This window comes from Carcharodon carcharias, chromosome 21 (assembly GCF_017639515.1).
Source record: "Carcharodon carcharias isolate sCarCar2 chromosome 21, sCarCar2.pri, whole genome shotgun sequence".
NCBI lineage: Eukaryota > Metazoa > Chordata > Chondrichthyes > Lamniformes > Lamnidae > Carcharodon > Carcharodon carcharias.
Genome location: NC_054487.1, coordinates 72,460,646 through 72,481,435, shown reverse-complemented (window position 1 = coordinate 72,481,435; position 20,790 = coordinate 72,460,646). Strand labels below are relative to the sequence as shown.

The 20,790-nt window shown below is 39.8% G+C and overlaps 1 protein-coding gene across 2 annotated transcripts in view; it reads left to right on the top strand.

The window, feature by feature from the left end:
- slc38a4 (solute carrier family 38 member 4) overlaps window positions 1-20,348 on the top strand; it is a 41,845-nt gene extending 21,497 nt beyond the window's left edge. The window contains exons 8-16 of one of the 2 annotated variants that reach the window (XM_041216370.1): window positions 1,711-1,793; window positions 3,176-3,234; window positions 4,534-4,818; window positions 4,906-4,985; window positions 5,558-5,658; window positions 5,898-6,022; window positions 14,970-15,114; window positions 15,225-15,322; window positions 17,344-20,348. In XM_041216370.1, the coding sequence (XP_041072304.1) occupies window positions 1,711-1,793; window positions 3,176-3,234; window positions 4,534-4,818; window positions 4,906-4,985; window positions 5,558-5,658; window positions 5,898-6,022; window positions 14,970-15,114; window positions 15,225-15,322; window positions 17,344-17,445 (1,078 nt within the window). In that variant the 3' untranslated portion in view covers window positions 17,446-20,348. Of the gene's footprint in view, window positions 1-1,710; window positions 1,794-3,175; window positions 3,235-4,533; window positions 4,819-4,905; window positions 4,986-5,557; window positions 5,659-5,897; window positions 6,023-9,761; window positions 9,825-14,969; window positions 15,115-15,224; window positions 15,323-17,343 lie in introns of those variants that run through there. The other variant, XM_041216371.1, reaches the window with a different exon arrangement.
- Window positions 20,349-20,790: the final 442 nt, after the last annotated feature.

The following is a 20,790-nucleotide window of genomic DNA, read 5'->3' as shown; positions in this document are numbered from 1 at the left end:
AGGAGGATTCTTGCGATGACCTCCCCTGTGGCAGGGAGCAGGTAGATTCCCCTATAGTTACTGCAATCAGACTTATCACCTTTCTTGAAGATGGACATGATTACATTGTCTCTGAGATCTCCTGGCATGCTCTCCTTCCAGATAAGGGAGATGAGGCCATGTATTCACGCCAATAGTGCTTCTCCACCGTACTTTAGTTCCCCTCTGTCCTTGATGAGCACCTCTCTGTTCTTGGTCAGCAGTGGAGTAGGGTCTTGGATGCTTGGGCCATAGGTGGTCTTGACTGCTCTAAAGAAACCTCACACATCATGGTTGTCGGCTAACTGTTGGATCTCCTGCGCTTTCTCCACCCACCGTCTATTCTTTATTTCGCTGGATTTTTGCTGGACCTCAGCCTTCAGCTGCTATAGAGCTGCTTTCTTGCTCCCGAGTTGGGCTGCTGTTTCAGGTTCAGAAATGCTTTGTGCTTGTGGCTTATCAGCTCCTGGATCTTCTGATCATTCTCATTGAACCAATCTTGGTGTTTCCTGGTCGAGTGATGTCTTTCCGCAGGAGCTGACATTGGAGGCCTTGAGGGCAGATCAGGCACTGTGGGCAGGAGTGGCCAGGTTGACAATGAGGCGCTGGCTGAATAGGGCTCTCTTATCAGTGTCCTTGAGTGCCTCAGTGTTGATTTTCCTGTGGCATTTTTTCTGTTGCCATTGCTGCTTTGGAGCTACATTGATGATGATGACAGAGCGAATTAGGTGATGGTCCATCCGGCAGTCGTCGTCTCCTTTCATGCGCAGGTGATATACGTGTCCTTGCAGTCATTACTCGGACAATGATGTAGTCGAGCAGGTGCCTGTGCTTGGAGTGAGGGTGTTGCCATGAGGTGTTGTAGTTGTCTCTCTGACGGAATAAGGTGTTGGTCATGACAAGGCCGTGTTCTAGGCATTTTGTCAGGAGCCGGGTACTATTGGTGTTTAATTTCCCTACCCCCTCTCTGCCAATTACATCTCCCCAGATGACTGTATCCTTCCCATTGAAGTTGCCAAGAAGGATCAGCTTATCGCCTGCTGGGACTCAGACCAGGGATTGTTCGAGGCAGCAGTAAAATTCTTCTTTGGTCTCATCTGTAACACCCAGTGTTGGGGTGTATGCGCTGAGGACTGTAACACATTAGTTCTAGGCTATGGTGAGCCGAAGGGTCATGAGCTGCTCGTTTATCCTGCAAGAGGTATCTTTGAGGCAGCCAACTAGTTCATTTTTAATGGCGAAGCCAACCCCGTGGAGGTGGTGATCTTCTACTGGTCTACCTTTCCAGAAGAAGGTGTAACCGCCATCTTCTTCCTTAAGCTGGCTCTCTTCTGCCCATCGGCTCACACTCAGGGCCATACATCACAATACAATCAGGTCAGCCAAGATCTTATTGAATGGCGAAGCAGGCTTGAGGGGCCGAGTGGTCTACTTCTGTTCCGTGTTCGTACGTTCATATTACTTGTGTATAAGACAGCACCCATTTTCAACCCACAAACAGTCACCAAAGTTTTTAACCTTATAAATCATTACCTATGGGATCTGGGGAGAATTATTATGTTAGCTTTTGAGACAGCATTCCCAGTGGTAAGACATAAAGCAATTTGAACTTGAAGGTTGCAGACGTTCCTCAGTTTTTAGCCTTGTTTATAATGCAATGAAATTATAATGAGATAAAATTTTCTTTTTCAGAGAATGGTATATGAATGGCAACTACCTTGTTGTGATTGTGTCGCTGTGTATTATCCTGCCACTGACTTTTCTAAAGAATTTAGGTAAGCTATTTCTCCTGTACATAACATTCCTGTAGTCTAGCAGCAAGATTTTATTTCTGCTGCCTGTGCCAGCACTAAATGGAGTGTTAAAATTAAACCGTAGGCAGATGAGGAGAACTTTTTTCTCTGATAGTAATGAGTCTTTGGAAGTCTCTTCCTCGAAAGCCTGTGGAAGCAGTCTGAATGTTTTTAAGGCAGAGCTAGGCGGATTCTTGATATGCAAAGGGGTTGGAAGGTCATCAAGGGTAGGTGGGAATGTGCAATTGAGGTTACACTCAGATCAGCCAAGATCTTATTGAATGGTGCAGCAGGCTCAAGGGGCTGAGTGGCCCATTCCTACTCCTAATTCGTATGTTCTTATATTATCACAATCCAATTTAGGCATCTTTCTGGTATTTTGCAGTTGAACTGAAGAATCAAAAAGACTTCTTTCCTTATCGCAGAAAATTACTGTTCCACAGTTGTAAAATACATATTTGTAAAATTATCCTTTGCATCTTGCTTGGCATGTATTGGCATCTTACTGATGGCACAGCCTTATCAAACTGGTTGTGGAATGGATATACTCAACAAAGGTTCAGAAATTGCTCTGTTTCAGTAACTGTGTTCTGTCTCAGTTGAAATGAAGTATCAAAATATATATATTGTTTCAAGATCTGCTTTCATAAAGTTACAGTAATTATCACCAGCATTGGCAATAGGATGAACAGGCTGGGTCTATTTTCTTTTGAAAAGAGAAGGCTGAGGGGCAACTTAATAGAGGTCTTTAACATTATGAAAAATGTTGATAGAATAGCCACAGAGAGCTTGCTTCCACTTGTGGAGAAGAACAAAACTAGTAGCCATCAACATAAGGTAGCCACCACCACCTTCTCCAGGGCAACTAGGGATGGGCAACAAATGCTGGCCCAGCCAGTGAAGCCCACGTCCCATGAAAAGAAATATCAACTAGGGAATTCAGAAGAAACATCTTCACTCAGAGTACAATGAGAATGTGGAACTCATCACCACAGGGGGTAGTTGAGGCAAATCATATAAAGCATTAAGGGAAGGCTGAATAAGCATATGAAGGAGAAGTTATTCCTATTGATGAAGAAGGATGGGATGAGGACAGTAAAGTATAAATGCCATCATGGACTGGTTGGACCTGTTTCTGTGCTGTACATTCTATGTAATTGTATTTAGGTAATATGACCCACTGAAATCACTCAGGAACAACTGATAATTTATTTTGATGTTAGCATAATGATCAGAATTGTTCATTGACTATATACTGAAGTATTTAATTGTTAAGAAATCATAATTAAATATATGGTTAGTGTGGCCATAGAAGCAAAAAATAGATAATTTAAATCACTATTATTTCCTTTCTGTTTGTGCAGGGTATCTTGGTTACACAAGTGGATTCTCTCTCTCTTGTATGGTTTTTTTTGTTAGCGTTGTAAGTATAAACAGACTACATTCAATATTAAAACAAGGCTAGTGTTAGAATGGGGAGATTCTGTGCAGGAATGCAGACTGGCCAATTGATCCATCAGTTTATGTAAATTCAAGGTGTTTGCTCCAGTAGAGAACTAGCACTTTAAGATCGCATCTGTGATATAATAGCAGGAGCTTGTAATCACATGTTCGCATCAATTGCAGAGAAACATTAGAAGGCTCCCATAAATAATGACCATAAGAAACCATTTACTCTTTCTGTATTAGCATTAGAACAGTAGCACCATCAAACTCAGCATTATTGCCTAGGTTCAATGTCACCCACTGCTAACTTCTAATCAGTCCCTAGTCTGAACGGGGCAAGCAGGGAGCTGTTGGGCAGAAGAGTTCCTCAAGAGGCGGGAAAATTGGATTGGGCCTTCTGCCTGAATGACACGTTGTACCTTGTGACGCCTACCCCTAGAGGGCATCTGTAGAAAGCATATTGCTTGCCCATTCTCTGGTTAAAGGTGCTGAATAAATGAACGTTGTTCCATCTACCAATTTTCTATAATATACCTTAAGTCAGTTTGAATAAGTTGCTTACCCCTCATATATAAAGGCCGAATATTCATGCCCTCCCCCATGGCTTGTTCGAAGGAGGGGTGGCACAAAAGCCATGGTGGCAGCACCATGCTTGTCCCTACCTTCCGCAGCTGGGATTTCACCTGCAGTGTGGAGAGGTGTTGTGGCATGCCCGTGGGCCAATTGAGGCCTTTAAGTGGCCAATCAATGGCACCAAAGGACCTCCTTCTGCTGCTGTTGGGATTTTACCTGCAGCAACTGGTGCCAGGGCCAAGTGTCCAGGCTGCCAGTTAAAACCTAGCAGACTTGTTGCTAGGTTGGGGAGGGGGGTGGGGTGACGGGCTCCTTTCCGGGCACCTGTCCCATCCCCTCCCCTTTCCATCCACCCCACCTGCCCGGATGAACCCGGCGCTCCAACCCCCGGCCAGCCTGGCACCGGCAAAAACCCAGACTTTTAGGTCCAGGTCCGTGACTGTCCAGTAGCTCTCAGAGGCGTGACTTCTTCCCAGATGGAAGCCAAGATCTTAGGCACGGGTGTAAAATTAAGTCATGACTCTTCAGTCCAGTGGAGGTGAGCTCGTCCCTGACTTTTTAGCTGGGGGTATGGGGCCGCTGCCTCCAAGTAAAATTCCGGTCAAAGTCGTCTTTTGTAGTATGGTGGATTGCCTTATACCTTAGCAATATTGATACTGTATATTTACACTAAGTATTAAATACTACTAAAATATTCTTACAGGTAATATATAAGAAATTTCAGATCCCCTGTCCATTGCCTCCACTGGGTCATTATTCAGAAAACCTGACAGCACTGGCAAACACTACAGGACACTTGGTAACCATGTATCCAATGGTACGTAACAAAACCTCTGATCACGACCTGAACCTCATGATGCCCTACGTTAATGGGCACACAGCAACACAAGATGAAGATGATTCCCGCATCCATACCAATGGTGTCAGTTATGAAGCCCACATTGAAGCCGACATGTGTAAACCAAAATACTTGGTCTTCAACTCGCAGGTATACCAGAATTTAAATGTACTTAGCAAACAATTCCCCTGTATGCTAGTTCAGTGCTTCATGGGTCAACTTTCTTCATTTTTTTAGACAGCTTACACCATTCCCATCCTGGCCTTTGCATTTGTGTGTCATCCTGAAGTACTTCCAATCTACAGCGAACTTAAAGGGTAAGAACTTCACAGATAGCCATTTAGCATTGCAATATGTTATGTTTACAAACATTCCATGAAAAAGTTCACAAAGGTATTGGAGGAGGCTTAAAGTCTAACTGGAGTATTTCCCCATGTTCTGTTCAAAAGAAAATTGAAGAAGTTAGATTTTTTTTTGTCAATTTATTTCACCTCTTATGAATTGTCACTTCACGTAAAAGCAAAACACTGTGGATGGTTAGAAAACTGAAATAAAAACAGAAAATGCTGGAAGGACTCAGCAGGTCTGGCAGCGCCAGTGGAGAGAGATACAGAGTTCACCTTTCAGATCTGACGAATTCTGATCAAAGGTCGTTGACCTGAAACATGAACGCTATTTTTCTCACTCCACAGACACGCCCTTACCTGACTCACAGTATTTCCAGTATTTGCTGTTTTTACATCACTTCAGGTCTTTATTTGCATGTCGGGTTCCGCCAGCATGTGTTTTTCAGGTGCGGGCGTGGGGCCTGAAACTGGAAGGACAAATCTTCCTTTGAGCAGGCAAGGTATCTTGCAGAGAATTTAAAATAATTCTGCTTACTTTCCAGCCGCTCTCAGAAGAAAATGCAATATGTCTCCAATCTGTCGATTACTGCAATGCTCATCATGTATCTGCTGGCTGCTCTTTTTGGTTACCTGACCTTTTATGGTGAGTCAGAATGCAAGGAATGCTATGGTAAAATCCAACACACTGAGATTGATAATCTAGACATTTATTTTTCTTCGAACCAAATGTGAAGGTTGACTGTCAATGCGCGTTTTTGTTTCAGTGTTCCAATTAATCTAACTCCCAAAATGTCAAATTGAAGAGTAATGAAGTGCCAATGTTTACCTCTTTGTTTCCAGCCAAGACTAATTGTGATTGTGTTTTTTTTTTCCCACGCACAGGACAAGTTGAAACGGAATTGCTTCATACCTTTACAAGAGTGTACAAGTTTGACATTTTGGTGTTGTGTGTTCGTCTAGCTGTGCTGGTGGCTGTCACATTGACTGTGCCCATAGTGCTTTTCCCAGTAAGTAAGAACATGCCTCATGATGATCCTAAACTTTCAAACACAAGTGGTTACCTTTTATTACTTTTGAAGGTTCTCCATGTTTAGCATTTATGAAAAATTCACAATCCATTCGTCACCAACTATCACACTTAACACCGTGGTGCCAGCATGTCGAAATTTGAATTCAGAATGATTGTGAAGGAAGTTGAAGTTGACAGATTCATTCAAAGTGCCCATCAAAACACTACTTGTGTTTCTAAAAATGTGTCAACTTAGCCTGTCTTTCATCCATGATCTCAGGTAAAATCTAACCCATTTTGGGAGGGTAAATGTATTGTTTTAGCCATAAGGACCCAGAAACAAATTTAGGTAATTGCAACAAAGTTCATAGCAGTTACGGTTCAAAGGACTACACACTCCATAATGAGGATAAATGGATGACTGGAATGGCAAATGGAAAATGCAGCTTGGCACACTTCAAAGTAGAGGAAGCTATACTTCGTAATTTATTGTCTATCGCTAACCTAGAACTTTTATATTGTCACTCGGGGGATAATTTTCAATCTTCCAGACCCCACAAGGAAACTTTGGGCCTCCTCTACCCTGGGCTTTCCCCCACTTTCTGACTGAAATTCCTGTCCAGAATCTCACCAATCTACCTATCTTGTGCCAAGGGTTGTCCCCTTGGTCCCTGGCATCCTCCGAGCTGCTTGATTTTAGTTCGGCAACTGCTTCTTGCTGCTGTGTGGGTGAGCCGCTTGCTAGACCTCATTCCCGGCTAGAAGTTAAAATCAGCCACCACACCCCCCCCCCCCACCCCCCACCAATGTCTTGGAATGGAATAATTTGCAATGTTGGCACTAATTTTGGCCTTGAACAAAACTTTTAATGAAATAAAAGCAATAAAAGCACCCTGACATAAATCCCTTCTCCTGAAGATCTAATAAAGTCTGAATTTACAGGCTTTGTAAGTAGGTTGGATACACCGTTTGTATAAACCGTTAAACTAGAAAATAATGGCATGTGTTCAGCAAGTTGTGCTGTATAAACAAAACTCATTAAAGGTTCTCTGCTATCTAAAGTTGTGCATTGCCAGCTGTTCACTTTATTTTTATGAAGTAAAATAAAATATGCAGTGGGATGTTTCCTTAAATGACGATAAGAGAAATCAGGCTTTTGTTGCTGGAAATAAACTGTTGTTTTAAGGTGAAGTAAGGTTTCGGGGGTGGAAGGTTTTACAATGTTTTCTCCCGTTGTATGCTTTTAAAATGTGCTTTGACAATTTTTTTAAAGTCAATCCACTGTTGGGTTTCCTTGCCTCTAGCACTTTCTGGTGACATGGAGGAGCCCCTGTGCATTCCAGAACTGGTCTGTTCAATGAAGTCCATTTTGGAAGGTGATCCAGAGCAGGTCAAACCTTTTGGAAAAACTGACTTGTGCTATCTACTTCAACAGCAGTGAGTTTTCCTAGGGTCAAGCAGTGCTGGATCAGACCTCAATCACATGGTCCAAAAGTTGCAACTGTCATTGTCAGTAATGGTACTGCTCTGAGTCACATTGTCCCCCCCTTCAAACAATGTCACCAAATTGGCCTGTGTACGAGGGAATCCAGAAGAATGGGTCTCTCTGCACATAAGACCTTTAGTGTATTTAAAATAGCATCAAGTACATTTTTGTAAACGTTATTAAGCAGATAATGAGTAGCAATGTTGAACAATATTTTCCTTGGCATTAAAACAAATAAATTGGATAAAGTTGTATTATTCACTTTATAAACTGAAACCGTTGGCAACAGACTGCTTTTGTTGCTTGTTTTCTAGTAACTAAATGTTTAAGGAAAAGAAAACAATAACAAAGAAGCTCTTTATGTTGATTTATGACCAAATGAATCTGGGTGTTTGGGCCTGTCCTGACAGGTGTTTATGTGAGTTCTCACTCTGGTTTGATCCAACAGGTGTGAAGGGCAATGACTCTTCAAATCTCTTTCTTACGCTTCTTGCCAGATCAGCCACAGTGGTGGCATGTGTTTTGCACGCTGGCAGCTTCAACTTTCTGCTTTAGGCCTGCAGGCCATCTCACTTCAGCTTGGGAATCTCGGGTAAGCCAAATCAGGCAGCACAATATCCCTCGTTCTAGCAATCCAGGTTTTCATAATGATGGCAAGTTTTACTGCTCACTCCACCTTTGCTAAAATTAATTGAACTTTTTTATGATTGACTGCAGTATATCTTACTTTAATTGTATATCAGTGTTTCCAAACTGCAGCTTAATGAAAGTCTCCTGTTGATATAAATCTTGGTTAGGCTGAACATTTTTGGTTTCAGGATGTCTAATGTTTGGCTTTGTCCTTGATGCACAAATCAATTCTCTCGTTGTAGATTTGTAAAGAAAGAACTCTCATTTTTGTAGTACCATATCATGTCATCAGGATATCCCAATGTGCTTTACAATCAGAGGATGACTTTTGAATTGCTGCCACTGTGTTATGTAGGTTAAGTAGTTATATAGGTTATATGTGGCACATATATGTAGTAATATGAATAAGACCTAGAAAAAATGTTCTGTGATTATAAATATGGCATGCTGAGGAGGTAAAGCCTTTAAGTGCAGGAAGTATATTTCAAGGATAAATTATGTATAGCAATTTTGTTGGGAATGCATTCAGACAGAACAAAGTAGTTTAGTATTCATAAAGCATTACTCCCAGAGGTGTCTAAAAGACACGATGTTTGGAGAGTCCTTGGGTAGTCTTCCCCTATTTGGTTTCTTAAAGCAAATCACTTTTTGAGAGAGCACCTGCCAACCACACAGCCATTTGTATTGTTCTATCCTAGTTACTTGTTTCCCAGTGAATTAAATTAATATATGTCAAGCAGTAGGAGAGGTGAAAATAGCAATACCACAAAGCAATATTTTTAAAGCCATGTTTCTTTGGGGACTGGGCAGAAGCAACACATTGTTCTGCATCCTGGATTCAAATCTTGCCTAGGCTTGTAGGATGGAAGTTGCTCTGGGTAGCTAGAAGCTTTGTATATGAAACAGGTTTGAGTCATAATGGGCTATGATTTTGCACAAATTGGAACAATACTGTAATATCGCTCTGAGGACATAAGCATGGCTAGCGTGAGAAATGGAGAATCTCCTCCTGATACAAGTTGTGGATGCTCTTCTGATCTCGAATTTAACAGAAGGATTACACATCTCTGCTATACTTAACCTAGGAATATTAATGCTGATGTGAGGTGCCTTAAAGAGCAAAACATTTATTTTCCCACTGCTGACATTCTTTGAATTAAAATAAAGCTGTTTTTGATGAACTAACCTTCATTGATAATTTGCTTTAATTTACTTGACAAATTAATTTATAATCCTAGAAATGAATGTGTTCAGCCTAATGGAAAAGACATCTGGATGAACTTTATAATCTTAATTTTTGAATGACCTTTAACAAAACAAATTAAAATGAGATTGGCATCGTTAATTATCCATGTTGCATGAACAAAAACAACTTGCTTTGAGTTCAAAATAGGGAAAGACTAGCATCTGATTAGGGTCTTGTTGCGGGCATGGTTTAAGATTTAACAATGAATGTAATCCAATTTTGTGTGACAGCACTACCACAAGGTGAAACTTATGAAAGATCTGCACTATATCATAATGGTTTTGCCATGCAGAGTTTAATTGTTACCAGAAATCTCCTTCATTATCAACTGTCACGTTATTTGTAAAGACAATGTTGTAGTTCTTTTCGCCATAGGATCTGAGCACTTTATTAGTGAGAGGTGGCTCTTCCAGTCGAGGCCTATAGGCAGAATGTGGGGTGAGTTTAATTGTAATGTATCTCAGAACCATTACTGTTCTATCACAACAAAAAAACATTTTAAGGTGGCATTGAGTGACCTAACCATTGAAATATAGCTTCGCAACAAGTTAGTGCAATTTTGCATTGCCTTGCAATTACTTATTTTTGTCTGGTATTTGCTTGGCTCAGTTTGATTCATACAATCTTTCCAGCCTTTTGTACATGCCAGAAAGAATCAAGTGATCCAGCTTTATGGTACTGCGTTGAAGCATTTGTTTCGTATTATGTGGCATTCTGCAATTGCTTTTTAATTGTGATTCATCCCAGTTAAATGTACTTTTAGAAATCCTCCCCCACCCCATCTTCTTACAATGTCTGCATCACAAAAAGTATCTGCAGTGTGACTCACCTGGGGCTTGTTGCCCATGCACTGCTGTGTCTATGAAAGTCCTGAACACCATAGAACAAAGTGTTGCCATTGAGTCTTGATTGATCCAACCTGAGCCACGGCAGATTTAGATCTTTCCAAGTTCTCGCTGGATTGATTGCCACCTCAGTTTAGGTCATATAAGTGAAATGGAAGACTTTAGAAGAGGTTACAGCTGAAGCTGTACATTAACTGATCTGGAAATCCCTGACTGGAAAATGTGCTAGGCACTGTTTCGAATGCAAACCTTGGTGTTGACCAGTGTTGTTTTCTTGTGACTAAAGAGTTTAGTTCACCTGCAATACCTATCACGAAATTAACGTGGGTAGTCTAATTCAGTGTTAAAGTGCATGAGTCAACAGTACAAGACAACTCCTAATTTGATACTAAATTGGCTATCTCAGACAGATGGCTAATGTGGGAATAGAACATTGTTCTGTTGGTGCAGCAGGATGTCTCTTTTGAATAAGGGCAAAATTTTGCGGATGCTAGAAATCCGAAACAAAAACGCTGGAAAAACTCAGCAGGTCCGACAGCATCTGTGGAGAGAAAGACAGAGTCAACACTTCATTTGACTCCTCATACGGACTCAAAGCATTGACTCTGTCTTTCTCTCCACGGATGCTGTTGGACCTGCTGAGTTTTTCCAGCGTTTTTTTTGTTTTTGTGTCCTCTTTTGAAGTTAGGGCTGAAGTACAGTGTTGGGTTGAGTTACTCTGCGTCTAACTATGTACACTTGACTGGGGAGTGCTTGACTCTGACATCATGGAAATTATTCCATTTCTCACCTTACTAAACATAAAATGTTCACCAACAAGTGCATTTCATCGCTTTAAAAAAGGATACATTGGTGGAAAAATGCACATATAAATTACTTATCATTCATTTTTCTTATTGCTGAAAGTTGCTAGCCATTCATTCAAGACTCGATAGTGGGATACGTGTCATGCTCAATCCTCCCCATTACTGTAACTAATGCCTAAAAGCTTGTCTGTTGCATTGCAAAGAACTGAGGTGAAACACTAGAGCTTGCTACTCCATCCTTTAACGCAAAACTTTAAAGATTATCTTGAGAACAGTTGCTGCTAATGCGAAAGAGCTAACAACCATGCCTTACAAGCTGAAATTTCATAAGCTGTTTCTTCAGAAATTGTTGCATTGACCTAGTAGACTAGTTTGCGCTATAGTGATCTCAATACACTTAAAGAATTTTGGCGTATTAGGCCTGAGAAACCATTTGAGTGGCATTTTGTGGCCTTCTGTCTGTTAACCAAGAATTTAGAAGTTTGAAATATTGCAATAATTAATCAGGGCTTTATTACAGCACTTTTTTTAATGAAAGAATAACTTACTGTATCAGGGGAAACTGATTTGAAGCTTTCCTTCAATTCCACCTGTCCTTCATTGCCTGAAGGGCTATATCCTTAAACTATATCACATGATTCACATGACTAACCAATTCTGAAGGACTGTCCACTTGAATTTATAGAATTAATACAGGCTTTGTGAAGCAACCCCACATCCAAATTAAATTAATACTTTTTCCAGCTAATATATTTATGTAATGAAGCAATTTGTATCAAGAACCTAAAAGGATACCAAGGAGTGGTAGGAGAGATGGCTGGAAGCAAAGCTGAAAAGTATGCTTTTTGATGAGGCTTTTGATGTTGGGAAAGATAGATCTAAGGTGCTGAGAATTAGGAAGGGATTCTTACAACTAAAGGCTGTGAGCCAGGGTGGGGAGATGCACAGGAGAACAGAGGGCACAGACTGGGATGTGAGGCTGCAGGAAATTTCAGCATTTGGATAGGCTGAAGCCATGGAGGATTTTATGAAGGCCACAAATTTAAAAATGTGAGGCAGTGGGGACCGGGATGACAGTAATGATGCGGTGGGGACCAGGATGACGGTGAAGGATAGTAGTGATGCGGTGGGGACCAGGATGACCGTGAAGGATTGTAGTGATGCGGTGGGGACCGGGATGACAGTAGTGATGCGATGAGCTGGTCTGAATGTGGGCAACACAACTTTGGACAAATTGGAACTTATGGAGCTCAGGAGGCTGATGGGCAGATCACTGAAGCAGTTGAGGAGAGTTAACAAAAGCATATAGAAGGATTGTAATTGGGAGTAAGATAAAAACAGACAGGGTTAATATTGCAGAGGTGGCAATTAGCACCCTAATTGATAAGATATGGGAGTCGGACCCACCTCTGTGCTGGCAAGATATTGAGGTTGCACAACATCTTGTTTGAATTGGGTAAGAAGCTATGGCGAAGGTGGAATCAGTAGCAAAGATATAGAGCTTTTAGCAGGATCTGATTAAGGTGACTTCAGTCTTCTCATTGTAGCAGTTGCCACGAAGCGAGTTCTGTCCCATCCACAAATTGATGTTGGAGATATAGCAAAGGGATGATGGTGGAGAGGGCAAGCTAGATGTCCCCAACAGTTATATGTAAATGACTCCGTGATTTTGATTATTACCACCAAGAGTAATGTGGAAATGAGAAAATGAAGGGGACCAAGGATGGAACTTTGGACAATCTAGAGGACAGGTGGACAGCAATTGCTGGTGATGTGCTGGCTGCAATGGAGCAGGTGATGGCAGAACATACAAAGCAAGTATTTTGAAGGTGAACCATGGAGCAGAGGCAGTTAAATACCTTAGAGAGGTGAATGAGTGTTGCAGAAATATAGTCATAGTTACAAAGGATGTTGAGGTACCCTTGACCAGGGCTATCTTGATTTTAACAAATCATTGTAGGGGTGGTGAGCATCTAACTGGGAGGTACCAATGCATTTGAGGATATTGGAGAGAGAAGGGAGGATTCTAATCTACTGCAGTGTTCTCCTTTTCCATACATTCTTCTATTGTTTTCAATGATATATCATTTTTCTAGCTTGATTCTATTTAAATATGATGGACAATTTTGAGGGCTTGCAGATGTAATACAATTGCATAAAATGAGGGTATATTACCATATAATTCGTTAAAAATTTAGAATGAAATTTTGTTATCTGCTACTTTAATAAAGGATTTAACTGACTCAAAACAAGCCAGTTTACATTTCTGTTGAAATAGGAGGTAGAGGAATATCATACAACGGTGTTAAGCTGCCACACTAATAATTTAATTTCAAAGTTTATTAAACTGAAGCAAGAGTCACAGTCTTTCCTTGTTGAATTCAAAAATATTTGTAAACCACTTTTTTGAGCTGGCAAGTGTACGGGAAAAGGACACTTTTCAGCTGTGAATTATTCTCAAATAGAAGATATTTTAGTTTTACCACTATATCCTTCAACAGACAAAAAAGTCTTTTACGTCTGCATTGAAATATTTTCTTTACACCACACCTACTGTTGTACTTGAACTTTCGTGCTAGTATTTCCATGTGTTCATTACAACTGATCCACTGCTCAAAACTTCACATTGGTATTCCTGTTTCAAATAAAGGTCAGTGCAATTTATGTACTGCATCCCACGAGCGGCTTTAGCCTTTTAGTTACATCAATGATGAAGCATGTCGCACACGATTTTAACTCCGTTTTTATAAATTTAAAGCCAGGTATGCCACCAAGTCTCTCATTTCCCCTTCTAGTATTAATGAACTATGAAACCATTGAACAATGAAAGGGTTTTGCCAATATAATTTCCCATTTCTCTCAAAGTTACACCCTGAAATTTCACAGGCGTTCTCCCGTTCTCCTGCCGTAGTTCCGATGAGAGACCAGGAGAGGGCCTGCAGAATTTCAGGGGTCATAAAAAGCCAAAACTTGAGTATTCAAATGCTTATCAGAAATAAATGTTCCAAGCCTAGAGTCAATTTTAACTAGCGCTTGAATAAATTGTGAGACAACATGTTACATAGATATTCCACTAGTGGGAAGTCTAGGACAAGGGGGCCTAGTCTAAAAATTAGAACCAGACCTTTTAAGAGTGTAATTAAGAAACACATCTTCATGCAAAATGTGGTAGAAGTTTGGAATTCTCTTCCACAACCAACAATTGTGTAAGATCAATTGTTAATTTTTAAATGGAGATTGATAGATTTTTGTTAGCCAAACGTATTAAGAGATACGGAACAAAGACAGGTATATGGAATTAGATCGCTGATCATCCATGACTTTATTGAATGGTGGAACTGCCTCAAGAGACCAAATGTCCTTTTTTAATTCTTTCATGGGATATGGGTGCTGTTGGCTGGTCCAGCATTTATTGTCCATCCCTAATTCCCCGTGAGAAGGTGGTGGTGAGAAACCTTTTTGAATCGCCGCAGTCCATGTGCTGTTCTTATGTTCCTATGTATTCATTTTTGTTGCAGATTGTGCTTGCTGTGCTAAAAGGATTAACACAAATTGATCTTTTTCTAAAAGTTGTTGAATATTGACCGTTGCTTTCAGATTGCAGTTGCTGCTGCTGCACCATTCTTTAATGGCTCACATCAGTTGAAAGCGTCAGGTCAAATCTCCATTCATTTCACCCCCAGATCTGAACACTTTGAATTATAAAGTTTAGGAAATGTTGCATCATATGGTCCTGACACTGAAAACGAACCCGTGTAGATTAGAAATTGGATGCTATAAAATTTCTAATGTTCTGTTGACAAGGGCAGTCCTTGGGATTATTTGTTACTCAATTATTTGTTACTTTTAGGTATGTTGAGGGGGTAGGGATGCAGTATAACATTGTTTGCAAAATGTTTGAAACACTTTTTAATAATGTTCTGTCTCTACAGATCCGAACATCAATTCAGGAACTGATATTTCCAAGAAGATCTTTCAACTGGATACGACATATTACAATTGGAGGAATACTGCTGATTTTGGACAACCTTCTTGTGATATTTGTTCCAAACATTAGAGATATTTTTGGGTTTATAGGTAAGCTCACAGGTACCGCTGTGTGACTGACACTGTATATTATTGTTATTAATCAGATGTGATGCATCAATCCCATTCTGTTTTTGTCTTTTTTTTTTCCTGTGTTCCAGGTGCATCTGCTGCTACAATGCTTATCTTCATACTCCCCTCAGCATGTTACATTAGACTTGTGAAGAAAGAATCAATGAAATCCATGCAAAAGATCGGGGTCAGTAAATGATACAGCATAACACACCAAAGTAGTTCACGCCAATATTGTTAGGGTAACTTTGTGAAGGTGCACTCCCATTCTGAACCGGAAATCATGGAAATTGTGGCTTGCACACATTAGAAGTTTAAAGGATCTGTACTTAGGAGCACGATTCCAGAAATTTACCAATATAATTTAACACTGTACTACATCGCTGTCTTAGAATCATAACAACTGGAGTAGGCCTTTCAGCCCAGCGATCCTGTTCCACTATCTAGTTAGAATTTGGCTGATCCGTGCTTTTAACTCCATTTATCCATTGTTGTTTAACATCCCTTGACAGCTTTACCTAACAAAAATCTATCAATCCCAGTCTTGACATTTTTAATCAACCACCTTTGTGAGGGAAGAGAGTTCTAGATTTCCACTACCCTTTGTGTGAACAAGTGCACACTTGTTCTAGCTTCCCCACCAGAAGAAATTAATTTTCTCTATCTAGCATATTGAATACCCCGTTCAGCTCCTCCCTCAGCCTACCAATAGAAGGGAATAAAATTCAAGGTTATGCAACATTTCCTCATAATTTAAGCCGTGATATTCTGGTAATTTGCACTTTACAGCCAATCTATCTTTCCTGAGGTTCCATGTCTAAATCTAAATGTAGTATCTAGATGGGGGCTGATCAAGGCTCTTTACAACAGAAGCACCACTTCCTCGCTTTAGCCCAATTGAGATAATACAATCCAATTAGCCATTCTGATTACCATTTGTACCTGTGCAGTACAAGTCTAGTGATTTGTGTACGTGGTCACCTAAATCCATTTGCTCTTCCACAGCTTCTGGTGTCACACCATTAAAGCCATCACAGCCCAAAAATTGGCCAGTTTGTGTTCTTTTATTCTGGAAAATTGACTACTGTAAATAAAAATGGACATAAAAAACTAATAATTGACTTTACCTTGCTTGTTCTGCAATCCTGCAACACAACGTAACATTTTTTTCACTTGCTGCCCGTTTTTCAGCCTCCATTACCTTATAACTCATTAACAGACATTTTTTTTTCCAATTCTATGCTTACCCTTTATGCATAATTTTAACCTGAATCCAGGTTTCTGTATTCCTGGTGGGCTATGGCACCATCAAGAATCGGCAGGATAGGACCCTTCTGTCTGACCCCCTCCCAAAGCCTGGCAACAATAAAGGAGACTGGCACCTATGCTATTTGTGATGTTTTCTGGGAAATCACCGAACAGAGATGTGAGGAATTTGGGAATACTGACTTGGAGTCCTATGAGAGGGCAGTCTGTTCCAGGCAAAAGTTTGGATTTTGTTTGGTAACGATAATTGCCATTTGAGAAACAGGCAAATATAATTTAAGTCAATCGCCCTGCCTTTCATTAATCAACAATGTTAACCATCTCCATCCATTTGTAATATTAACTGTATGCCAGCAGTGTCTGTATCATCATACTTTTTGTTGGGGGTAAAGGGACAAAACTAATAGGATTTCTAGTGATGAAGCAATACCACCTTCACCTCCTCTTCTGACATATGCATTTGTAGTGAGGGTGAGTGTGGGGTACTGGTATAAGAGAGGTTGCCTGCTCACAAATGTAGTTTGCAGGAGGTTATAAAAAAGGGACAGATACCTAATGTAACTGGGCCCTGTCCCAAATTTTTCCTCCACTCACCCAGATAACAGTGATTTTACATAGACAGAATGCAAAAAAGTCTAGCTCCCTAAATCTAACATGATTGGAAAGCAGCACCTCCTTTTGCTCCTGCTGTTCATCAGGCAATGAACTGCTAAGTAATGAAGCCATTATTATCATGGAGGTTGCAGATTCTTTGTGTTAATTCCATGTCTGGCACCAGTACCTGAAACCTTTAATTAGTTAGGAATTCCGTAATAGTTTCTAGTTCAGTATTGAAATGTGCAATTATTATTGGTACTTTTAGGAATGAACATTTTTTGTTTAGATCAAAGTGGTAAAAAAAGGTCATGAAATGTTAATTTTTTTGTTCTCCTTGTTTTCTAGGCTATGATTTTCCTTACCATTGGAGTTATTTTTATGATTGGGAGCATGACTCTTATTGTTATTGACTGGATTCACAACCCACAAGGTTCAGGTGGCCATTAACCAGATGCTCAGTGCTACTAAATGGAACCAACCGTTTTGCATCTTACAAAGAGCCCTGGCAAATAGCAACAGCAGGAGTCAGATGCCATTCCTCGTTTTTTTTAAAGCAAGATTCCAGAGACTTAAGCATACAAGAGTTAAGACTAGATGTTGTCTGTAGATAACTGAAGATCTGTTCTTACAAGGGATTGTTTTGCTGATGTTTAAAATATCTTTGGACTTCAAAAAAAAAAATCCAGATTCAGGATAGGTAGGATACGCTGTGAACAAATACATAATAGAACAATACTACATAGTGCAACTTAACTGCTTGTTGTAGTTAATTTAGGAAAATCTGTACCCATTGCTCAAATACTGGAAACCCTTTGTCTCTGAAGTTGTATATAATTTTCAAATATTACACCAAGCATGCATTTTTAACTTACAGGATTTGTTAGGCTTCAGTTGCATTTAGCTTCTTATCTTTTAAGGTATAGAAAGTGCATCTATCTGGTGCAGCCTGCTGGGCCTGGAAAGAGAGAGCATCCCTTTATCAAAGCTTCTTTATTTTTCAGCTAAAGATTAAATTCGAATAAAAAGTATTTGGCTAGCAATTTTCACATGTCCCGATCCTGTATCTCAACTGCCCTACCTTCCTCCTCCCATTTTATGCCACTGGTTACCTACCAATTATGGAACCTGGAACTAGTAGTCTGGAGTGGTGATCAGCTTCTTATTACAAATAAAAGAATCATAAGATTAGGTACAAAATTACACCTTTTACGCTACCTGATTCGAAAAGTTAACTTATTTAATTTTAACCTTTAATCTGCAAAGATATGCAATGTGTCAGAAATCTTTAACTTCACTGAAATATTAGTATAGCGTATACATTATTTATTACTTTTCTTAGAAAGGTAGAGGGTTCATTTCAATCTGAAACTTTTTAACCATTTCACAAGATACGTTCAAGTAAATAAGCTATCGCCCCCTTCTCCAAATATATATATATTTCCATTTTAAAGTTAGAGGATATCTCTCTTATGAATGGTGCTTTGCAAATACTTTAAAAATCACAGAAGTGTTGGTTTTATTAACTGCTTTGTCTTCCATACGTAAACAGAAAGGTGTTAAAGGGCAAAATGTTCTCATAAGAAACTATTTTGTTTAGTTAAACCAGCACCAGCTGTCAAGAATGTTATGCTGCAGGCAACTATGATTTCATCAATGTATATAATTTACATTTTTTTTATGAGTTGATATTTTTGGAATTTAAATGTATAGTACTTTTTTTCTGTCCAGTTACTTTTTAAAAAAAAAATCTCTAGAAAGATCAATAATCCAGATTTTTTTTTAAAACTAGTCTGCTCAGTCTTCAGGCGCTTGTTATTTTAATTGTTGGGTTGTAACACAGCTTAACTGTGAGCTGCATTTTAATATGAGCCTTTATTCAGTTGCACAATATACTTTGACATCTGCATTAGCTGCTCAGAGGTTGGTCTGATTTACCACGATTAACATTTAACAATCAACAATGTGCTTTGAAAATAGCATTTAGAAAATGTAACATGAAACAAACTCACACTTCCTTAGTTTGATGATACGGCTCCAAGTTTTGGTGCCCCAACAGATTTCTAAGGGATTTTTGATACCCCAGAACTTCAAAACTAGTTTGTTTCTATTCCTAGTTTACATATCAATCATTTTTCTGCATCACTTTACGAGCAAGTTTGTATCATGATGAAGATCTTTGACCATTATGATGACAAGAAATGCCCAGCAGAGGTATTTTTATTTAACTAGCCAAAGTGGAACTTTATTTATAGACCTAAGTATGCGTGACAAGTGAATATTTCCAATGTTGTGTGGGTGTGTTTGATTACTCAAATGGTGTCTTCACATGAGTATTCTAAGTATTGTAAATAGGGATCCCCATGGTAAACTTATGTAAGTTTTATTGTCTGGTGAAATGCGACAGTTAACCTCTACATTGTGAGAGATTTTCTTTTTGCACAAACTTTTCGTCAGTTGGTTTCTGATGGCTTCAGTGTCACCTTAGCTGGTCTCAAGGGAGAAAATTCTACAGGCAGAAAGAGTGGTAAAGGAAGAAGTCAATATGTCCCTAGTAAAATGAAGGGCTCCCCGTGGGCACTGAGGATCTGGGGCCAGATACACGGAGATGGTCCTCGGGATTGTGTCACCTCAGACAAAGTGCTTCACTCCGCCAGCCTCTCCATGGGATTGGGCCTGATGAGCGCCAGAATTTAGGGCTCTGTGGCACTAAGTCATCTGACACTGACTAAGACTCACTCCTATGATGAATCCTGTCCTTGTAGGCTGGCCTCCGACCATTTGTATTTGCCCTTGATGGGTCAGGAAATCGGACAGCATGCCATGTGATGCTTGGACAATAAGCACTTGAGGTAGTGGCATGGCTGTGCATAATAGACCCAGGAGTATTTCAAACAGCATTTAAAAGCCTGATGAGCAATTTACCCTGGAAATCTTTTAAGGATATTTTTCAATTCAGCATTAGTAAACTTGCCACAAAATGACAACTAACTTTTTTTTTTGTTGATGTTTTTCTCAAGTGTTTTTTTTCAAAGAAACAGTTCATACCTGCTCCAATAAAGCAAAACCTGGTTGTCCATGACCTCTCAAATGCCTTACCATGATTCTTTTGGAGCAGTGATGAATTCTGTTCTGTTTGTTTTGTTTTATGATATAAATTATGCACAGTATTCATGAAGTGACTTATGTTTTTGTACAGGTAGGTAAAGCTGCTGTGGCAAGATACAGATTGCTTTCCAGTTAACTTAAAATTGGCATAACCTTTCTAACTTACCATTGCTGGAAAGGCAGCTTTTTTGTATCGGAAAAAAATTGTGAAAAAAAATAATGCTCAATAAAGTTTCATAAAGACATTTTTCTCATTTTGTTATGCTGAATTTGTGCAAGCGATCTTTCTGAACCGTGGATAACGAACTGTAAATGAATTAAAATGCAACTTGGCAAATTTTTGTTTGACTTGCATTAGGTGAAACAGATGCAATGCTGGGTCATTCAACAAGAGATTCTGACAAAACTTATGGGTAGGAAATGTATGGATCAGTGGGTTAGATTAGAGTTACCAAATCTGGTTGGACCTACTCCTGAGGGCTTTATCAAGGACCCTCATGCCTCCATCCTGTCAATCCAGGTCTAACAGCGTTTCTTCCTCTTCTTCTTTCAGCTTCTCTCATTTTACTTGGTGTCACCACAATGTTGGTTGCGCGCTATTCTCCATTTCATCCTGTCAGTCACCCATTTCCCTACCAATCCCCCACCTCATCCTTCCACCTGATCTTAGGCCTTCCTTCTTTCTCA